Source organism: Amblyomma mixtum, chromosome 7 (genome assembly GCF_055824585.1).
Source record: "Amblyomma mixtum isolate Tamu chromosome 7, ASM5582458v1, whole genome shotgun sequence".
In the NCBI taxonomy this organism is placed as follows: domain Eukaryota; kingdom Metazoa; phylum Arthropoda; class Arachnida; order Ixodida; family Ixodidae; genus Amblyomma; species Amblyomma mixtum.
Window position 1 is genome coordinate 141,452,553 of NC_143018.1, and position 22,386 is coordinate 141,474,938.

At 48.3% G+C, this 22,386-nt stretch overlaps 1 protein-coding gene across 1 annotated transcript in view; it reads left to right on the plus strand.

Moving 5' to 3' along the window:
- LOC149337736 (nose resistant to fluoxetine protein 6-like) overlaps positions 1–22,386 on the plus strand; it is a 114,840-nt gene that overhangs the window by 33,456 nt on the left and 58,998 nt on the right. Inside the window, exons 3-4 of the mRNA XM_089554940.1 lie at positions 5,664–5,775; positions 17,261–17,345. Coding sequence (XP_089411066.1) covers positions 5,664–5,775; positions 17,261–17,345 — 197 coding nt within the window. The remainder of the gene's footprint in view (positions 1–5,663; positions 5,776–17,260; positions 17,346–22,386) is intronic.

Here is a 22,386-nt window from a genome sequence, read left to right on the forward strand (position 1 = left end):
TCTGCGGGTGTGGGCGTACTCCTTCCTTTCTAACAATGCGGCCTAGAAACAGCAGCACTTAGGCAAAGAGGTGTTTCTCTGCTTTCAAGGTCAGGCCTGACGACTTAACTGCATCCAGTACTGTTCGCAGCCCTTTTAGGTGCTCCTCAAAGTTCGAGGCGAAGACAACGACGTTCTTTAAATATAAACGACAAGTTTGCCACTTCTGTCCCGCCAGCACTGTATCCACTGCTCGCTGAAACGTCGCTGGTGCTGAAGACAGACCAAATGGCACCAACTTGGACTCGAAGAGGCCATCCGGATTGATGAATGCGGTCTTCTCGCGATCTCTTTCATCGACCTCAATTTAGTAGTAGCCGCTATTGAGGCCCATTGATGAGAAATACTTGGCGTTGCAGAGCCGGTCCAGTGTGTCGTCAATGCTGTGGAGGGGGAAGATGTCCTTCGTCATTGTTTAAGCGGCAGTAAACGATGCAGAATCAAAGTGCGCCGTCTTTCTTTCTCATTAGAACAACTGGTGCCGCCCAATGACCCTTCGATAGCTGAATGACGTCGTTGCGAATCATTTCTTCCACTTGGTCCCGGATGGCTTGTCGTTCTCGGGGCGACACACGGTGGGGGCTCTCCCGAAAAGGTCGGGCGTGGTGGTCGGTCATAACGCGATGCTTGGCAATCGGCGTAATGAGGTGGCCTCCGGAGGTGCGAATTTGTGGACCGCCCTATGCAGTCGTGGATTTCCTCAATTGCGAGGCGAATGCTCCATTCATAGCCGAATAATCGGCGCCCGTGTCGACTAGAGCGGTAACTTTCCGGCCGTCGTAGTCACTTCTAAGTGGAATGTCCTGGCTTTTGCGTTGCACGTCGTCCTCGGCGTCGGGTCGCGGCTTCGTCGGGTATGTGAATCGCGGGTAGTTCTTGTCATCGGGGCTTTTCTGCTTGGCGGAGTCATTCTTAAGTCCTATAGTGCCGTGGTCGAGTTCTTGTTTGTGTGCGGCGTCGCGTAGCGGGTGCAGCGTCTTCATGTGGCGTGGTCGGTGGAGGATCTTCGTTGTTTTGCTGATGAGCAACCTCCAAAGGTTGATTTCTTTCGTTTCCCCTGCGGAGGAGCCGAGACCTTCTGCGAACAGCCGCTGCGTAGCTGCGGCCCGACGACGTAAACCGTGTGGTGGACGGCGACGGGGAGCGGGACTAACGGCTAGACGACACGTACTCCATTCTGCGCAGGTAGTTGTCAGATTCCCGTGGTCGCTGGCCGGGGAGCGGTCGTGGCGCGTCGATGGCGAAAGCGCGCAGGCCGATGAGTCTGTGCGGGCAGTGACGAAGTATGTGGCCAGCAGCATATCCACAATGGAAACACAATGGGCGGTTGTCGGGGGTCCTCCACTCGTCGCATTTACTATAGTCATTGCATACCCCGTAAAGTGAGCGTGCGGTAGCTAGGGGGGCGTCGTTCTTGCAGAGCGGGTTCCCGTTGAAGAGGGCTTGGGGTGTCTCGTCGGGGCGCAGGATTGCGTAGTGCGGCGGCATATGTCATGGCCTCGGGTTGTATAGTCGGCGGAGTCGGGGTGCTTAGTGCCTAGTGCACTTTTTCTCATACCACTTCCGTGAGAGTCACTGCTTGCGGCTGTGAGGAGATGGCAGCAATGGCCGTAGCTCTTTGCGGACGATATCACGGATGATGTTACGTAGGTTGTCATTGGTTGTCGCTGAGGTGCCCGCATGGCCCAAAGAGAAGGCTGGTGGTGTCGGCTCCTACTGCCGAACCCTAATGTCGAGAGTCTTTTCGATCGCAGACGCTTCGTTTGTGAACTCGGTAACGGTCTTCGACGGGTTTCGGACCAATCCGGAGAATTCTTCTTCTCTGACTCCCCGTATCTCGAAGCGCACCTTCTTCTCTGTCATGTGAGGGTCAGCGCGTCGTAACAGAAGGCACGTCTCCTCGACGTACACTGGGACGGTCTCATTCGGCAGCTGGATGCGCGTCTCGAGCAGTAATTCGACCTTTTTGCCGCCTACAATGCTTGTGAATGTTTTCACAAGTTCTTTCCGGAATTCCTTCCACATTCGCAGGGAAGCCTCATGATTCTCGTACCACGTTTTAGCTGGGCAATTCAGGAAAAAAGAGAGGACCATAGTTGTGCACAGTCGTCCCATCGGCTTAACGTCGCCACATGCTCAAATTGGCCTAACCATTATTCGGCGCCTTCAAGGGTAGACCACTGTATACAGGTGCATCACTTGGCTGTTGAAGAACGCGCGGTGATGATTCTTCGTCGCCCTCCATCTTCGGTGGCAGTGCAAGTCCACAATGCAGCACCTACACCGGATTTCCCCTATTGTAGACGGCTGTCGAAGCGGTGAAGAAGACAGGCATAAGTTGCAAAAGAAAACTGTTTATTGTGCTGACCTGCACCCAGAATGAACTTAATGACTCGGCGGCGGCGAAGCAGCAAGCCTGTTTGGCGGTCGTCGGACAGAATTACCGCCATTCCCGGTCCTGCTCAATTTAACGCTTATAGCGAACATTTAAGATAGGTGCGCAAAGTTACGGCAACATTCTGGAACAACATAGAATCGGCTGCGCCTGGATGCGATCAATCGAGATAGACCTCGTCGCGTCTTGCATCACAAACACAGCGATAAAGCGGCGTGCTGGCAGCTTCGAAGAATCAAGAAACAACGCCAAATGGCAATGTTCGCGGCAATGCACTCGAAAAATCTGCCGCTTGAGGCTTGCAAGTACTATGTCAATTACACGCTGAAACGTTTCTGGGGCAGAAGGAAGTTCAAACTGCATTACTTTGATCTCGTACAGGCCGTCGGACGTACTCTGCAATTTGGTTGGGAAGCACAATTCGAAGCCTATAATTTGTGGCATGACGCATTCGAAAACGTATGTCTCATGCGCAACAGGTGAGGTGTATAAGATTCCCCTCAGCTGTGGTCGACTTTATATCGCCCAGACTGGTAGAAGAAAGAGCATGCGCGTTCCTTGAGTAGGTCCGGATCACCTTGCATGCCCGTTCACTGCCGCAGTTGTAAAAACTGCGATCCTAAACTTAACTCGACTATAGGAAGAAGAAAAGGGCAGTTGGAAAGGGAAATTGTCGAGGCTGTTGCCATCTTGAGGTCAGAGCCAGATAAGTGTGTAGGCACCCCTTCTGTGTCTATTTTCCAGAAAGAATTAGCGTTTCTGTCTGTGTCGCCCTAAACTGTATTTGTTTGGTTGTGAGCAGGTTGGTTTTCTCATCCTTTCTCGGTTCCTTCCCTTCCACGTGCTGATTATTTTCGTCATGCTTGCATTGAACTGTTTTCTCATGTTTCTTCATTTTATGATTCTTTCCAGATTACACGCGCGACTGATCCCTATAAGCGCCGCGGTTCTTCAATAAATGTTCAGTTGATAGTACAGCCCTGTGTTGTCGCCTGCCTCTGTCCTATCTTGTTTTGCAGTTGTGCTCCTCACGATCAGATAATTCGTCTAAGAGAAGATTCGTTGCTCCTTTATTGATGTGCTGGTATTCTGAAGTCCGCCAGCAGAACGTCAGGTTGGCCATTGCGGAAAGGGATGTTGTGTCTTGCGATGCCGATTCCTTGGTAAAGAAACAACACCCCGCTTCCCTTACTTCAGTATTCTTGGCGCAGATGACACTGCGCAGGTGACAACGACAGAGTCATCGACACGTTGCTTTGTGTGTTGTCGGTGTGACGCAAGTGTTCCTCTATTTCCCATGCTCTCTGGTCAGGTTGTAGGCGTGCTGTGTCGTAGGCGAAACCCTCTGCATGGGCATAGCTGGAGAATGTGGCAGCTAGGGCTCACGGCAGGGGAAGCATAGGGGGCGGCGTTGACCCGGGGTCCTCCAAAGGTGTGGTTTCTTCAGCGACATTTACTGAAAACTGGGCAGGCGAGTGACTAGAGTATTTGAGGTGCACATAGAATTCCAGGCGCAGGCTGATGGGTGCCTTTGGCTGCGTACGGAAGCGGCGTAAGTCATCGTCTGAGGTTCTGGGGTCAGAGTCGTCGCCTCAGGGACCCCAGTGCCTGTTTAACTTCTTTTTGATGACGTCCGTGAGCGATGCCACTCCAGGCTGCGTTGGCAATGGCAGGAGTCGATGCAGTTCGGAGACCACTTCACGTATAATCTCCCGCAAGTTCTCGCTCCTTGCAAGCGCCATTTCCGGACGGATCACACAGAGATGGGCTGGGCGGTTGCATTGGCGGGCTCGGACGTCGAGGGTCTTTTCTGTGGTAGACACTGCTTCAATGAATTCAACAGATTTGAGGGAGTTGCGAACGAGGCCAACAAACAGTTGCTTCTTGACCATCGTATCAATAGCCTCACTTTCTTTTCCTCCTTCATGATAATGTCCGTGCGCCATATGAGGCGTTTCGTTTCCTCGGCGTACACTGTCACAGACTCGTTGGGCTGTTGGAAGCGTGAGTTTAGCAGTAGCTCAGCACCCTTCTTGAGTACGACACTCGTCAAAGGTTTTACTAGCTCCCTCTTCAATAGATCCCACGTAGTCAAGGATGTTTCGTTGTTTTAGTACCACGTTTTAGCAGTGCCATTGAAGTCAAAACAGTAATATATCGAGGCTTCATGTCATTCTCCCACCTGTTGAACGTTGCCACAAAGGCTATTTGGTTGAGCCATTCTTCAGGGTATTCACGAGGGGTGCTGTTTGCGTTTATGGTACCAAAGACGCTGCAGGATGACTGTGGTCGATGCTTATGGCGGCCTTATGGTCGATGGCGACGCTTCTTTCCGCTGTCGGGCGCTCTCCGGCAGGGTCCCAAACTCAGGTACCGCCCCTTGCAGACGTCGGCTGGCTTGATGTACTGGTGACAGACCCTTCATCGTCGCCACCTTCACTTGTGACAGGGGAGGTCCGTTACAAGGACTTCCACCCGGTACCTCCACCAGATGTCACATACTGGCCACGGAATCCGCCATTCAGGAAAACAGAGAAAACGGGTTTCAAAAGAAACTATTTATTGGGCTGACTTTTGCCCACAAAAAACTGAATTACTCGGTAGCGGCGTTAGCAACAAGCGTGATTCAATGTTATCCAACAGAATCCTGCCGCTCTCAGCCGCGTTCTGGCAAGGAACCATTGTGAGCTGGCAAGGAACCATTGTGATAAGGCACCAAAGCAACTACAACAACTTGGAGCAATGTGGAAGCAGCCTCGCATGGATGCGATCATTCGAAATAAGTTTGGTTTCCACAGATTTTCCACCGAGTGCATCAGTTTAGTTTTCCTGTAACCGTTTCGCACAAGTTATGTCGCTATTTCTGGTGCTTGTGTAAATATTCTTACTACAAAAACGTCCTCATAATTCTTGCCTTTCGTATTACCTCTACGGGAAATGCTCTTTCTAAACTTGCTTCTCCTTGTTGTACGGGGCTCTTTTTAACTCCTCATTATCTTAAGTTGAGATGTAATTTTTTTTTATTTACTAAGTGTCATATTTTAGGCAGTATATGCTTTTATTTATTTAACTGTATGTGTTACCACATTAAGGCAGCTTGGTTAATCCTTCGTGCAGTTATAAGCATCGATTGCGAATACAGAGACCCGTAATTTTGCATTATGACGGAGATCACAGCCTGCACTGGCAAAACAGAAAAGCAGTAATCGTCCTTGCTTGTCGCTTGCAGGCACCCGTGCTGTTGAGCTACCAGAGTGACCCGAGGCTTCCTGGATTGCGATGGGGCATCTGCGTAGTCTCAGACTGCACTGAAGAGGAGTTGCAGGCTGTTGCTCATGCACGTACGCATCTTTTTGTTTTAGTTTATGTGGGAGGTAGCTAAAGGCTAACTAAACCAGGGTTTCATTCCTTACAATGCCTTTATGTAGGAGGTAGCTAAAGGCCAAATAAACCATTGCTTCATTCCTTACAATGCATTTATGTAGGAGGTAGCTAAAGGCCATCTAAACCATTGCTTCATTCCTTACAATGCATTTATGTAGGAGGTACCTAAGGGCCAACTAAACCATTGCTTCATTACTTACAATGCATTTATGTAGGAGGTAGCTAAAGGCTAACTAAACCATTGCTTCATTCCTTACAATGCATCTATGTAGGAGGTAGCTAAAGGCCGACCAACCATTGCTTTATTTCTTACAATGCATTCATGTAGGAGGTAGCTAAAGACCAACTAAACCATTGCTTCCATCATTACAATGCATTTATGTAGGAGGTAGCTAAAGCCCAACTAAACCATTTCTTCATTCCTTACATTGCATTTATGTGGGAGGTAGCTAAAGGCCAACTAAACCAGTGCTTCATTCCTTACAATGCATTTATGCAGGAGGTAGCTAAAGGCCAACTAACCATTGCTTTATTTCTTACAATGCATTCATGTAGGAGGTAGCTAAAGACCAACTAAACCATTGCTTCCATCCTTTCAATGCATTTATGTAGGAGGTAGCTAAAGCCCAACTAAACCATTTCTTCATTCCTTACAATGCATTTATGTAGGAGGTAGCTAAAGGCCAACTAAACCATTGCTTCATTCCTTACAATTCATTTATGTAGGAGGTACCTAAGGGCCAACTAAACCATTGCTTCATTCCTTACAATGCATTTATGTAGGAGGTAGCTAAAGGCTAACTTAACCATTGCTTCATTCCTTACAATGCATCTATGTAGGAGGTAGCTAAAGGCCAACTAAACCATTGCTTCAATCCTTACAGTGCGTTTATGTAGGAGGTAGCTAAATGCCAACTAAACCATTGCTTCATTCCTTACAATGCATTTATGTAGGAGGTAGCTAAAGCCCATCTAAACCATTGCTTAATTCCTTACAATGCCTTTATGTAGGAGGTAGCTAAAGGCCAAATAAACCATTGCTTCATTCCTTACAATGCATTTATGTAGGAGGTAGCTAAAGGCCAACTAAACCATTGCTTCATTCCTTACAATGCATTTATGTAGGAGGTACCTAAGGGCCAACTAAACCATTGCTTTCATCCTTACAATGCATTTATGTAGGAGGTAGCTAAAGCCCAACTAAACCATTGCGTCATTCCTTACAATACATTTATGTAGGAGGTACCTAAGGGCCAACTAAACCATTTCTTCATTCCTTACAATGCATTTATGTGGGGGGTAGCTAAAGGCCGATTAAACCAGTGCTTCATTCCTTACAATGCATTTATGTAGGAGGTAGCTAAAGGCCAACTAAACCATTGCTTCATTCCTTACAATGCATTTTTGTAGGAGGTACCTAAGGGCCAACTAAACCATTGCTTCATTCCTTACAATGCATTTATCTAGGAGGTAGCTAAAGGCTAACTTAACCATGGTAAAACAGCGCGGAAAAAACACGAGGACGGAACAAACACGACAACACGAGCGCTGACTTTCAACTGACGATTTATTACGCACATGTGTACATATATAGCATTCCCGCCAAACACTAAACAGAACAAAAAAAAACACTGCATCATCACTGAAAATATTAAATCTACATATCTACAAATGCATGCTCCAAAAAGGTGATTTCGCGGTTAGCCAGTGATAATGAGGGCTTACTAATGCATGCTGTACCCCCTTTGTCAATGTGATATGCCTCTACTATTTCCCTTACTATCTGATCCTTCTGTTTGAAGATGACAGATGTCTGATGAAGCAATGGGGCGCACGTGTGCTCAGGTTGCCTGCAGTGAAGCGCCAAATTCGAACCGGCTGCCTTGTCCAAAGAATTATGGTGCTCCCTCAGGCGTTCGTTTAGACATCTCCCAGTCTGGCCAACATACCACCCACCGCAAGAAAGGGGAATCTTATAAACAACACCCTCGATGCACTCAACCCTCCTCTCTACGTGTGCTGTGGTCTGGGAGATGTCTGGGAGATGTCTAAACGAACGCCTGAGGGAGCACCATAATTCTTTGGACAAGGCAGCCGGTTCGAATTTGGCGCTTCACTGCAGGCAACCTGAGCACACGTGCGCCCCATTGCTTCATCAGACATCTGTCATCTTCAAACATAAGGATCAGATAGTAAGGGAAATAGTAGAGGCATATCACATTGACAAAGGGGGTACAGCAGGCATTAGTAAGCCCTCATTATCACTGGCTAACCGCGAAATCACCTTTTTGGAGCATGCATTTGTAGATATGTAGATTTAATATTTTCAGTGATGATGCTGTGTGTTTTTTTTGTTCTGTTTAGTGTTTGGCGGGAATGCTATATAATGCCACCTAGTATTGCCAGGTGGCGCATACGAAGTAGGGCGACGACGACGAAGTTGGGCTCGCGCCGTGTGGAGTCTGTCGCTGTTGTTGCCCCAGCTTGCCTGGCCTTCCCTTTCGTGCCTGCTAATAAAGCCCCCCTTCGTCAGCAAGTACGTTACAGTCTGGTGGAGGCGCTGGGTAAGATCCCTGTATATGTCTAATACTCCTCCGCATACCCTGGGCTCCAGTCCTTCGCTGGTGGACACCCCTGTGCACCGTGCTAGCCGGAGAAACCAAGGCCTACCTCCCGAACACGGGCTTTTGGAGTCTGCAAGAGCACCCACCCATCGACCTGTTATGCCAGCTGCAGCCTACTATACCTTGCAGAATCCGCGACTGCCCAAACCATTCCATGGCAGTCAGCTCGAAGACGTCGAAGACTGGCTGGTCGAGTTTGAACGCGTGGCCTCGTTCAACAAGTGGGACGACGCAGCCAAGCTTCGAAACGTCTTCTTTAGCCTGGAGGATGGGGCACGTACGTGGTACGAGAACCGAGAAGATGCGCTAACATCATGGCATGAGTTCCGCCGACGCCTGCTGGAGACCTACACCAGCACGGATCGCCGAGAACGGGCTGAACGGGCTTTGCAGTCTCGCATTCAAATGCCGAATGAGTCTGTAGCCATGTACGTGGAGGATATGACTCGGCTCTTCCGGCGAGCTGACCCGGCCATGCCCGAAGAGAAAAAGGTGCGCCAACTCATGCGCGGCGTCAAAGAACAGCTCTTTGCAGGCCTCGTGCGCAGCCCACCATCGACCGTCGCTGCATTCCTTGCCGAGGCCGCGACGATGGAAAAGGTTCTTCAACAACGTTCTGCGACTTACAACCGGCCCGTGCATGCTGCTGCAGTCACCGAATCGTTTGCCACCGCCAGGAGCCACCCTGACGATTTGCGCGAACTGATTCGCACCATCGTGCGTGAAGAGGTCCTCAAGTTTTGCAGCCCTTCGCAGTCTGCACTTGGTTCGATTTCCGCTCTTGTTCGCGAGGAGGTGCAACAGGCGTTCAGGGGTCCTACCGTCGAAACACCACCTCTGCCGCGAGACTGCAGCCGCCCCACCTATGCCGAAGTTGCTAGACGCCCGGCTGCAGCTTCGCCACCGCCGATTCCAGTAACGCCTCCTGCACCGCTCTCCCCAGTTCCACCAGTCCCGTATTTCGACGATCGCCGAGTGCACTTGCGGAAGGCCGATGTCTGGCGCACACCTGACAACCGGCCACTCTGCTTTCACTGCGGAGAACCAGGCCATCTCTACCGCAATTGCTCTTATCGACGCCTCGGTCTGCAGGGCTTTCGAGCCGATTCGCCCAGACCCCGGTTTGGCCACCGGCCTCCAGCCATTGAAGACTTCCTCGCGGAACAGCGACTTTCAGCCCGTGCGCCGCATCAGCCGCGCTCATCTTCTCCGCGGCGCTCTTCCCCGAACCCGCACAGCTCCCCGCGAGCAGTACAGGGTCGCTCGCCGAGCCCTCGCCGGGAAAACTGAGACCAGCGACCTTCGGGGGCGAGGTCGCTGGGAGTCGCTGCGCTGAAGACCTCCCGCCGCCGCCGCTACGCTCCGACCGTGAACAGATAGTACCGTCATCTGACCAAAACAGCTGCGTTTCCTTGGACATACCTGTTCTTCTCGACGGTCACAGAGTCAGTGCATTAGTGGACACCGGGGCCGACTATTCAATTATCAGTGATAAATTGGCGACTCTTCTAAAAAAAGTCCTTACGCCTTGTTCTGTAGTGCATCTCCGTACTGCCGGTGGTCATCTCGTTACTCCAAAGGGTATTTGCACGGCTCGCGTTCAGATTCAGGGATCTACGTTCGTCGTCAGTTGTGTAGTTCTGTGCAATTGCTCCCGCGATCTCATTATCGGCATTGACTTTCTGCGGGAGTATGGTGCTGTCATCGACCTCCGCCGACGAATCATCACCTTTTCGACCAGTAACGGGACCCACCTCGCCGACTCTTGCCACCGCAGTGCCGCCCTTCGTGTTTCTGCAGACAATGTCACGTTGCCGCCACGGAGCAGTGTTTTGGTTGAAGTCACTTGCAACGACTTGCATGACGCAGAAGCAGTCGCCGAGGCTAACCGTTCACTCCTGCTTACTCAAGGCATCTGCGCCGCTCGCAGTCTGCTGACGCTTCGTGGTGGCCGGTCTGCGATCCTGGTCACTAATTTTTCTAATGAGTACCGGCACCTTTTTGCAGGAACGGCTATCGCTTCTGCCGAACCTGTTACCGATATTCCCGTTTGTTTTGCGTCCGCGGCAGCCGGCACTGACGAACCTTCCCTTGAAAACGTCGACATAAACTGCCACCTGTCTCGGGAGCAACGCCTGGCTTTGGAACAGCTGCTGAAGGAATACAAGTCGTGCTTCGCTTCCTCCTCGAAGGTTCGTCAAACACCCATCACGCAGTACCGCATCATCACCTATGACGACGCTCGCCCTATACGACAGCAGCCTTATCGTGTTTCTGCTAAAGAACGGGCGGTTATCCAAACTCAGGTTCAGGAAATGCTTGACGATGACGTTGTTCAACCTTCCCAAAGCCCGTGGTCTTCACCTGTAGTCCTTGTTAAGAAGAAGGACGGCACTCTCCGGTTTTGTGTCGACTATCGCAAACTGAACAGTGTGACCAAAAAGGACGTCTACCCGTTGCCGCGCATTGACGACTCGCTGGATAGATTACGGCGCGCTAAGTACTTCTCATCCATTGACTTAAAGAGCGGCTATTGGCAAATTGAAGTAGACGAACGGGACCGCGAAAAAACCGCCTTTGTGACTCCAGATGGCCTCTATGAATTTAAAGTGCTTCCTTTCGGTTTGTGCTCCGCCCCGGCTACGTTCCAACGGATGATGGACACCGTCCTCACAGGCCTCAAGTGGCAAAGCTGTCTTGTTTACTTGGACGACGTCGTAGTTTTTTCGGAAACGTTTGACCAACATCTCCAGCGCCTGCGGGCTGTCCTCGAAGCCCTCCGCTCGGCAGACCTTACCCTGAAGCCCCAGAAGTGTCATTTCGGTTACGAAGAGCTCAAATTTCTGGGTCACGTTGTGAGCGCTGAGGGAGTGCGGCCGGACCCCGAAAAGACTGCCGCCGTCGCACGTTTTCCCGTTCCGACCGACAAGAAAGCTGTCCAGCGCTTCCTGGGTCTCTGTGCGTATTATCGGCGCTTTATTGCGGACTTTTCCACGATTGCTGAGCCGTTGACGCGCCTCACAAGGAATACCACCTCCTTTGTCTGGACCACTGAGCAACAGGCCGCTTTCTCTACGCTCCGCCAGCGCCTTCAGACACCTCCCGTTCTTGCGCACTTCGACGAAGATGCCGATACCGAGGTCCACACCGACGCCAGTAACATCGGTCTTGGCGCGGTCCTTGTTCAACACCAAGACGGCCTTGAGAGGGTTATCGCCTATGCTAGCCGTACTCTCTCCCGCGCCGAGAGCAATTACTCCACGTCTGAAAAAGAATGTCTTGCGGTCGTGTGGGCCACCATGAAGTTTCGCCCTTATCTTTACGGCCGCCCATTCAAAGTGGTCACCGATCACCACTGCCTATGCTGGCTGGCAAATTTGCGAGACCCATCTGGACGCCTGGCACGCTGGAGCTTACGGCTCCAGGAATTTGACATTACTATTGTTTACAAGTCCGGCCGCAGACACGAAGACGCCGACACACTGTCGCGTGCACCAGTTGATCCTGCCGACGCAGCGCCCGATGACGACAGCGGCTTCCTTGGTACTCTCACCGCCTCCGACCTACTGACTCGGCAGAGGGCGGACTCGGACCTTCGCCCTCTCATTGACGCCCTTGAAGGTAGTGATACGGTTATACCTCGCCACTTCTCTCGACGTCTTGGCTCCTTCTGTTTGCGGCAAGGTCTCTTGTACAAGAAGAACTCGAGAGGCAACGATAGACCTTACCTTCTCGTCATTCCAGCCGACCTCCGATCTGACGTTCTTTTCGCCTGCCACGATGAGCCCACGTCTGGCCACTTGGGCTTTTCACGTACGCTCGCCAGAGTGCGGAACATGTATTACTGGCCTGGACTTTCTGCTGATGTCAAACGATACGTTAAAAGCTGCCGAGAATGCCAGCGCCGGAAAACGCCCCCACTTAAGCCGGCGGGTTTTCTCAAGCCCGTTACTGCCCCTCGTGCTCCGTTCGACCAGATCGGCATGGGCCTCCTCGGCCCTTTCCCCTTGTCGCAGGGCGGCAATAAGTGGATCATAGTTGCTACCGACTATTTGACTCGCTACGCCGAGACCAAGGCGATCCCTCGTGGCACCGCTTCAGAAGTCGCAGAGTTTTTCATGCACAACATCGTCCTGCGACATGGCGCTCCTTCGCACGTGATTACAGACAGAGGGACGGCGTTTACAGCGCAACTAATCGACCACATCTTTCGGCTGAGCTGCACAACACACCGCAAGACCACTGCCTACCATCCGCAGAGCAATGGCTTAACCGAACGATTAAACAGGACCCTTGCGGACATGTTGTCCATGTACGTAGATGTTCAACACAAAACTTGGGATGAGGTCCTGCCGTATGTCACCTTTGCCTACAACACCGCCCTGCAGGAAACTACGCGCTTCTCCCCGTTTCGCCTTGTGTACGGACGCGAAGTCCAGAGCATGCTTGATGCCATGCTCCCGTGCCCAGAGGATGACCAACTCGCCCCAGACGCCCAACAGTTTGCCCAACGTGCTGAAGAAGCCCGTCAGCTGGCCCGCGTGCACATCGGGCAACAGCAGAGCTCGGATGCGCGCCGTTACAACCTTCGCCACCGACAGGTTGACTACAAACCCGGTGACCAAGTCTGGGTGTGGACTCCTGTTCGTCGCCAAGGCTTGTGTGAGAAACTGCTCTCCCGCTATTTTGGCCCTTACAGAGTGGTACGGCGTGTGAGTGAGGTTAACTATGAAGTGGTTCCGGACGGTGCTGCGCAACCGCGACGCCGACAGCCCGACTCTGACATTGTGCACGTTGTGCGGCTTAAGCCGTACTATACACGGTGACGCAACCGTGCTGATGTTTTCGCCCGCTTCAGTTGCGGCAGTTTGCTTGTTTTTTTGTTTATTTTTTGTTTCACCCTTACGTCGACAGCGACAGCGCTCTTTTTTTTTCCTTCATAAGGGGGGAATAATGCCACCTAGTATTGCCAGGTGGCGCATACGAAGTAGGGCGACGACGACGAAGTTGGGCTCGCGCCGTGTGGAGTCTGTCGCTGTTGTTGCCCCAGCTTGCCTGGCCTTCCCTTTCGTGCCTGCTAATAAAGCCCCCCTTCGTCAGCAAGTACGTTACAATATGTACACATGTGCGTAATAAATCGTCAGTTGAAAGTCAGCGCTCGTGTTGTCGTGTTTGTTCCGTCCTCGTGTTTTTTCCGCGCTGTTTTACCATGGATAGTAATAACCAACTTGCCCACCTTTCTGTACTTCTAACTTAACCATTGCTTCATTCCTTACAATGCATCTATGTAGGAGGTAGCTAAAGGCCAACTAAACCATTGCTTCATTCCTTACAATGCGTTTATGTAGGAGGTAGCTAAAGGCCAACTAAACCATTGCTTCATTCCTTACAATGCATTTATGTAGGAGGTAGCTAAAGGCCATCTAAACCATTGCTTCATTCCTTACAATGCCTTTATGTAGGAGGTAGCTAAAGGCTAACTAAACCATTGCTTCATTCCTTACAATGCATCTATGTAGGAGGTAGCTAAAGGCCAACTAACCATTGCTTTATTTCTTACAATGCATTCATGTAGGAGGTAGCTAAAGACCAACTAAACCATTGCTTCCATCCTTACAATGCATTTATGTAGGAGGTAGCTAAAGCCCAACTAAACCATTTTTTCATTCCTTACATTGAATTTATGTGGAAGGTAGCTAAAGGCCAACTAAACCAGTGCTTCATTCCTTACAATGCATTTATGCAGGACGTAGCTAAAGGCCAACTAACCATTGCTTTATTTCTTACAATGCATTCATGTAGGAGGTAGCTAAAGACCAACTAAATCATTGCTTCCATCCTTACAATGCATTTATGTAGGAGGTAGCTAAAGCCCAACTAAACCATTTCTTCATTCCTTACAATGCATTTATGTAGGAGGTAGCTAAAGGCCATCTAAACCATTGCTTCATTCTTTACAATGCATTTATATAGGAGGTAGCTAAAGGCCAACTAAACCATTGCTTCATTCCTTACAATGCATTTATGTAGAAGGTAGCTAAAGGCCAACTAAACCATTGCTTCATTCCTTACAATGCATTTATGTAGGAGGTACCTAAGGGCCAACTAAACCATTGCTTCATTCCTTACAATGCATTTATGTAGGAGGTAGCTAAAGGAAAACTAAACCATTGCTTCATTCCTTACAATGCGTTTATGTAGGAGGTAGCTAAAGGCCATCTAAACCATTGCTTAATTCCTTACAATGCCTTTATGTAGGAGGTAGCTAAAGGCCAAATAAACCATTGCTTCATTCCTTCCAATGCATTTATGTATGAGGTACCTAAGGGCCAACTAAACCATTGCTTCATTCCTTACAATGCATTTATGTAGGAGGTAGCTAAAGGCTAACTAAACCATTGCTTCATTACTTACAATGCATCTATGTAGGAGGTAGCTAAAGGCCAACTAACCATTGATTTATTTCTTACAATGCATTCATGTAGGAGGTAGCTAGAGACCAACTAAACCATTTCTTCATTCCTTACAATGCATTTATGTGGGAGGTAGCTAAAGGCCAACTAAACCAGTGCTTCATTCCTTACAATGCATTTATGCAGGAGGTAGCTAAAGTCCATCTAAACCATTGCTTCATTCCTCACAATGCCTTTATGTAGGAGGTAGCTAAAGGCCAAATAAACCATTGCTTCATTCCTTACAATGCATTTATGTAGGAGGTAGCTAAAGGCCATCTAAACCTTTGCTTCATTCCTTACAATGCATTTATGTAGGAGGTAGCTAAAGGCTAACTAAACCATTCCTTCATTCCTTACAATGCATTTATGTAGGAGGTGGCTAAAGGCCAACTAAACCATTCCTTCATTCCTTACAATGCATTTATGTCGGAGGTAGCTAAAGGCCATCTAAACCATTGCTTCATTCCTTGCAATGCATTTTTTTCTAGTAGAACGCCAAGCAAGGGTTGAAAGCAAGAATTGACTTTCATTATAGAAGCGAGTGCGTGAGCAATCGCTCGCAAAAAAAACATCATTTTAAACCAAGACTGCAAAAGAAACGGCCCTTGCCAACAGGCAGAATTGACGTAAACATGGCGCACTTCGAACCACTCGGACATTGTGGTTGTGCGTTTTTGGCACCTTGCTGCTGCCCGTAGAAGCAGCAATGGGACGGGCAGATGTCACAGTTGTGTACTGTGAGTTACGAGAACGCAGAACACATGAATTTACAGCATTGCGAACAATAGCCTTCTATCAAGGATCGATTTTCTCTAGGCTGTCTGCTTTTGTCCATCGGTGATCTACGAGAGATTGAGCTGTAAGCAGAGCTTTTGCGAACAGTGTTTTTCGTCGAGAACAGCCGCAGCAGTGCGAAGTTCAGAATAATTCTGACGAAACCTGTCATAGACCTCGCGCTGCTGCCGCGGGAACGCAGCAGATCACCGTAAGCTGCACAAGCTCGTTGTATGCAGCACTTCGGAAACGCATGCGGTGTCCGCGTTCAACCTCCGACGGATACACAGCGCTCTGGCATATTTCTACTCAACCTTCAAAACACTTTTCCACAGTACCACAGTAGACCAGCCGCATTTAAGGTAGCAGCATTTTACTTAACACCGTGCATAATCCGTAAGAGTTTTTTTTAGCTGCTGCTATTCCAGCTGAGTGATGAAGAATTTTCAGTTTCAGGAATTATCAGGGCAACTAGCTCGTCGTTTTGCAGCTTTGGCCTGGCCCGCGCTTGGCATTTTCCAATCTGCAAGAAGAAGGAAAGATAACAATTTTTATGGCTCAATCCGTTCTCCACCGATTGCCAGAAGTCGCTACGAGAAGGTTAGGTTTATGTTTCAAGCGTAGTCCGGAGAAACAATTATGCCTCGCAAAAGACTCTATAAGCGTGATCGACTTTTTTATGAAGCCCTGTAGAAACGGGAGTTACTCAAATATGTAAAAATAAAAGTACTGCGTTCTTTTGGCGATCAGCTCACTATTTAGTTTCCTTAGGTGCTGGCTGGTGATTCAGGCATTTGCACACGCTGACGCGTAGCCCCACTCAACTCCCGACTGCTCATGCAGTCCACTCCAGATAGAGAAGTTCATATTATAGATCGGCTGCAAAAACAATGCTGGCACCAGGCACCAGTACGGTGAAGTATCGGCGCGCCTTTAGTGAATGGCGTGAATTGCCTCGACGGATATAGTTCTTATTTAAAAAAAGCAGTAATACTTGACTTCTGCGTGCATAACCGCTATTTCGTTATTCCAGAAAAATTACTAAATCAGCCTGTCGAAATGCATGCCATAGATAGATAGATAGTACTTTTATTCATGTCAATTATCATACAAAATAAATCAGGCTTACCAAAGCCTCAAAGGGCTTGAGTGGCAGCGCCTGGCAGGCAGCGAACATTAGCAAAACAAAGGAAAATAGAGACGTTGCACCGAACTTGGCAAAAACCAAAGAAAGCTCAACAACGCGGAGAAACAAATATATAACTATTACAACATCAAGAGGGATGACAGTAATTTGAAATAAAGACAGTAACATAGATGAAATAATTACGGGGCAGGACACACAAGATGCGCCCACCATGTCATAATTTTGCCATTTCTCACGGTAACGTTACTATAACACCGTGCGTGATTCTGTGTCCATGACCAAGACTCATTCGCATGTCCCGTTGAGCGGGTGAAAGAGGTTTGTGCCTCAGGCGACTTCGGTATCCAATCGAGATAAACAGCTTTTTTTCTTTGCTATCTGCACCGAACTTGACTCGAGATCGAAGCCTGACGAATGTTCTTTTCTGCCCAATTGTTTGCAGTAATAGGCGACACGGCCACGGTCAGCGTCAGGTACTGCATGACGGACGTGACGCCGGAGCTCACCACCTCGCAGGCCAGTGTAGTGTGAGTGTTGGTTAGAAACCACATTGCAAGCTTGCATAGCAATAGACTGATTCGTGTGTTTTAATATTAGTATGGACCACAAAAGGCTCGGCTCTTTGTCCTGCTGGCCTATATATAGCACAAAAAAGTGCTCCACGATTAATTACCGTATTTACTCACATATAAGTCGACCACTACTATAGGTCGACCCTTATACACTGGGCTCGCCGAGAAATAAAAAAAATGAATCGAATATAAGTCGACTCATATCTTTTGAAAAACATGCACATACGACGTAGGACAAGCACACACTTCATTTGACTTTAATCGCTGAAAAGCGAGAAAATATACAGAAACCTAGGCATGCGCAGAAAGAAACCTGATGTGCAATCGACAGAACAGTTCAAGATATGAAATCTCAGCTTTAAAAAGGTTCACAGATGTTTCGCTGACGCAACGTTTTCCTCTTTTTCTTATGCGGTACGCCTCCAAAAACCTTCCGTGCTTTACTATCACCGCTCCTGCACAGAACGCCGAAACATACTGCTTCCTAAGCTGTCGGCCACGATAAGACCACAGAAATGAGCGAAAGAGCAATGCGGGTACACACAGCAATTCACTGTGCGCACCCGCATGATAATGATGAAGACCTGCGTCTCGAATATAGGTCGAGGTTCTTTGGTCACGAATATAGATGGATAACTAATTATGGGCAACATTTCTAAAAAAGAAAGGTCGACTTATATGCGAGTAAATACGGTAGGCTCCGTCTCTAGTTACCAGAGTGGGCTCGTCAGGGACCTTCAGGATTCCTAACAGCAGGAAGCTGAACATAGAGCATGGTAGGACAACTGATTTGCTCTCACACAGAAAAATACACACACGCGCACGCATAAGTAGTAGCTAATGTCCCTAATGGTTGCTTAAGAATAAAAATCTATTCGCCGCACTTGCAGTCTGGGCAAGGTCCTCTAAAGGTAGCTTAGTCTCTGTAAGGGCTACAAAGAAAGCTTTAAATAAGGAAGCCTTGTGTTCCAGCTTCACATGCAAGGGGCATTTCTTTTTAAACTCCATCTCAACAAAGTTTGGTGGGTGTCGCTACATGCTAAAATGAATACAAAAACGCCCCAGTAACAGTAAAACTGATGCAAAAGAACACATCTGCACCTGCATGCGTTTTTCTATGAATATTCCTCCGACACACCTCCTGTTCGGACAAAATATCACTCATAGAAATATTTTGTGAAAAACCTGTGTTGTGAAAAGTGTGGCTTTTTCTTTCCTTTTTTCCCTTTTCTTGAGCTCCTTGACCACTTCCGCCCATGCGGCGGCTGTTGGTGCACTAATCCTTTCATGTTCCTTATTGAAAAAAAAGGCACAGATTTTCGACGACCACAGCCTTTCTTATGCAATAGAAAAGTTTATGTCAAATATGGCGGATTCTGTAACGGTTGGCATACTCCATAAAAAAAATGACTGTAGGCGAACATTCCCACCAATGGGCACGCCAAATACCTATGATTGCTGCGCTGGAAACACAAGTGTCCGTGATATGGACCCCGTGCTGCCAAAAATACGAAACGGGAAGAGACGCGGCGCCAGCTGGTAGAGAGTAATTTTTGAGTGGCGGCTGTCAGCTTTCCCGCTTCTGCAGCGGAGGGCTTAGTATGAAGGGAATAGGTGCGAGGAACAAAGGGGGAAGGAAGAGCGAAAGCAGGTGCCGGCTCATTCGCCAGAATGTAGTGATGTCAGAGATGGCATCATGTTAATGCGTATCGCTTCCTGTGAATCCTTTGCCCCTTAAGCCAGACATTTTTCTTATGCTTATAGGTAGGTGACAGCGCAAGTTACAACAAAAAATTGATGAATGCTGGTTAGTTGCAGCTACTCCATACTACTCATAAGTACAAATCACTCCGACGGGCATCAGCAATCCACCGCACTGCAGTGGTCGCTTCGAGTCGTTTTATTGCGAGGACAATTTTTTCGACTGATTAATGGTTATCTTGGTGCATGCCTTTAGTGTTGTTACTTTACACTTAAATTTATAACGAAGGTGATTTTCTTTAACGTTTGAAGATTTTTCTTTCAGAACCATGCTTGATACATGTCTGTGGTCTGTACCGATAGATTGTACACTACGGCGAACATTACGAAAGTGACAGAGCCTAGCTAAAGAGGAATAATGAAGTGAAATTTACTAATCAACTTCCATTTTTTGTTTTAAGGCAAAAGTTTATTTTACTAAATTCAAAGCCAGTTCATATAGAAGACCAGCCCATTTTTCTTTAATTTATCGCAATCAAAATGGTGGTTCGAAATATAGAAGGTGACAAATGTACCTTTGAGAACTCTTTAAGTTGGCTTTCCCGCTTTTCTTATTGTTAAAAGGCATCGCTCACGTTTGCAATGCACCGAAAACAGACGCATTTAGTGCATTTTATGCCGCAAAGGAAGTGAACGTAATTTCCGCGATATTGCCACGCGCAACAACGCCATTTTATGAATGTGCAACGCAGAAAAACCAACTCAGCGCGGTTTGGGGGTTCCCAGGTGTTGTCTAGTTCATTCCTCCAATCGACGACAGCGGCGCTTGTGTACAAAGTTTATTAACATCCACAGGCGTGCTGAAGAATAGCACACAGGCAAACGAAATGATAAAAATAAGTTTAAACCTGAAAAAAAGCAGCGCTTATCGCAACCACCTGTACGCAAGAGAAAGCAGTCATATGATGGTGGCACACTTTAAGAAAGAAAATCTCACCGTCCAACGCCCCTTCATTCCGAGGTTCTCCTCGCAGTCATCTTCTCTTTCATTATAAGGATTAGGGTAATAAGGGAGTAATTACTCACTTACGTCCACCCAAGCACAGACCATACGGCTACAAAGGACAGCTATACAGCTTTCTCAGAAAGTTCGCAGGTTAAAGAAAAATTCGTCCTGGTCCGGGGTTCGAACCCGGGACCACCGCTTCACCGGAGCAGTCGCTCTACCAACTGAGCTAACCGGGACGGCAAGTTTATGGTAGGGCGAGAGCGAATTGATCAATAACTCGAAGTGGGAACAGTGTTGGTCAAATGTTTAGGGGAAGCCCCCAAGGCGACCAGGACGAATTTTTCTTTAACTGCGAAGTTTCTGAGAAAGCTGTATAGCTTTCGTTTGTAGCCGTTTGGCTGCGCTTGGGTGGATGTCAATGAGTAATTACTGCCTTATTACAAATCTATGCCACCTCGGGGGATTCCCCTAAACATTTCACCAATGATTAGGGTCTAACGAATTTGACTAGGAATTAAATACCTACTTTTATTAGCATAAAGAACGGTCTTTTTAGTTTCGCAGTAATCTTGCACCACATTTCAGCGTATTTTTACTCCCATAAAGGAAACGTAAGACAATGCATAGAAAGAAACCTCTCCCCCGCTGAATACACGGCGGTGCCATTGATACCACAGTTGAGTGTCAGTGTCGGTTGCAAATTTAGCTAACACATTTTGCCTTCCGGGAGCATTGTGGATCATGAGGAACATTCTAGTGAGAGGCTTCGCACGACGAACACTGCGTTGGGGTATACTAAGGTGAAAAATAAAGCGACAAGTCAGTATTCTAAGGTGGACACCTCTTTACCAATGGAAAGCAAAGTAAATGTACGGCAAAAAAACAGGAACTACCTGATTTATGTTTGTTATGCTGCAGCTCAAAACCGAAGTTGCGGATACGATGGTAATAAAGTTGCCCTAATAATCAGCATATTAACTGAAAGCCACGAAGTAGATATATCCGGCCAAACACACTAGTATGTGTAAACAATGGCTTCTGGTTTAGGATTGCTAAGCAGAAAATATTGTGCGGAAGCAGAGTTTTTGCAGGTGGACACCCCCGCAATGTACTTGAGAGAGCGATTGTGGCGTCCACTGACCCAGGGAGCCAGTTATGCTCGTCTTCAACTTTTTCACCGTCAATTCTAATTTACCCAACGTACGCCGGAGCCCTATGCTCTAGTGCCGTTTTTCTGGCACTACGCTGTCCATGCAAACGCAGGCAGCGCATATCTCTCTGTCACTGCCGACACATACGAATATCAGTTTGATAATATCAAGCAAAGCCGAAAGTTGGTCAAGTTGGATAACGTTCATGATTGTCACCCAGACTTCGCGCACTTTTAGTGGGAAGCTCCCAGACACCTTTAGAGCGTGTGGGGGTAGCGGTCTCGGACTCAAAGGAGATGCCCTCGACTCAGCGTGGCAAGCTCAGCGGAGACCAGCCACCAAGTGACAAGAGGTTTTTGGGCGTTCGGTGCCCAGCTTTCGCTGGTCGCAAGCCAGAGAATGGGTCGGAGCCAAAGGTTCACAAAACAAAACAAAGCTTATACAGCAATTGAGACGATACAGAGGATTACACAATCACTAGTACAGACACATACAAAGTAATTAACAAACAATGCAACTCGGTCAAAGTTAAACTCGAGAGAGAATGCAATACAAAGGCAATATTGCACCTAAAGTGCTCTAACACACGAGAGAGGGGTAAACAAACAAAACACAATTTGTTCACCGGGCACTGCGGCAGTCCGACGACCAGAGTTCCACGACGATGCCGTCCCGCAGACTGGCGACCGTTGCCTCGTTGGTCCGATGTTGGCCGAGTGGTGTTTTCCCGGGAGTCGAACGGGCGCGCTTCGATGAAGCTTAAACGGCGGTCCGGACTGACTGATAGCTGGCAGCGTCCTTCTTTTATAGGCTCGCTCTCACGTCTGTTTGAAAGCACGAGCTGATGGGCGAGTTGGTTGTACATGATATGATTGAAACAGCGCAAGGCCGAAGGCCAAAAAAAGAGAGAGAGAGCAGAGGAAAGGAGGAAAAGGACAACACAGCGCTGAACTAGCAACTGACATTTATTTGGCACGCTGCGCGTATAAATACATTCAGGCACCAAAATAGAAAACAACGCATAGAGCAATTCATGCACCAGGATCCCTGCAAGCAAACACAAACTAAGTGTAAGTGCTGCATCAGTGTCTTTATCACAAAAAGAACTTCGCTTCCTGAATCGCACTTCTTGGCA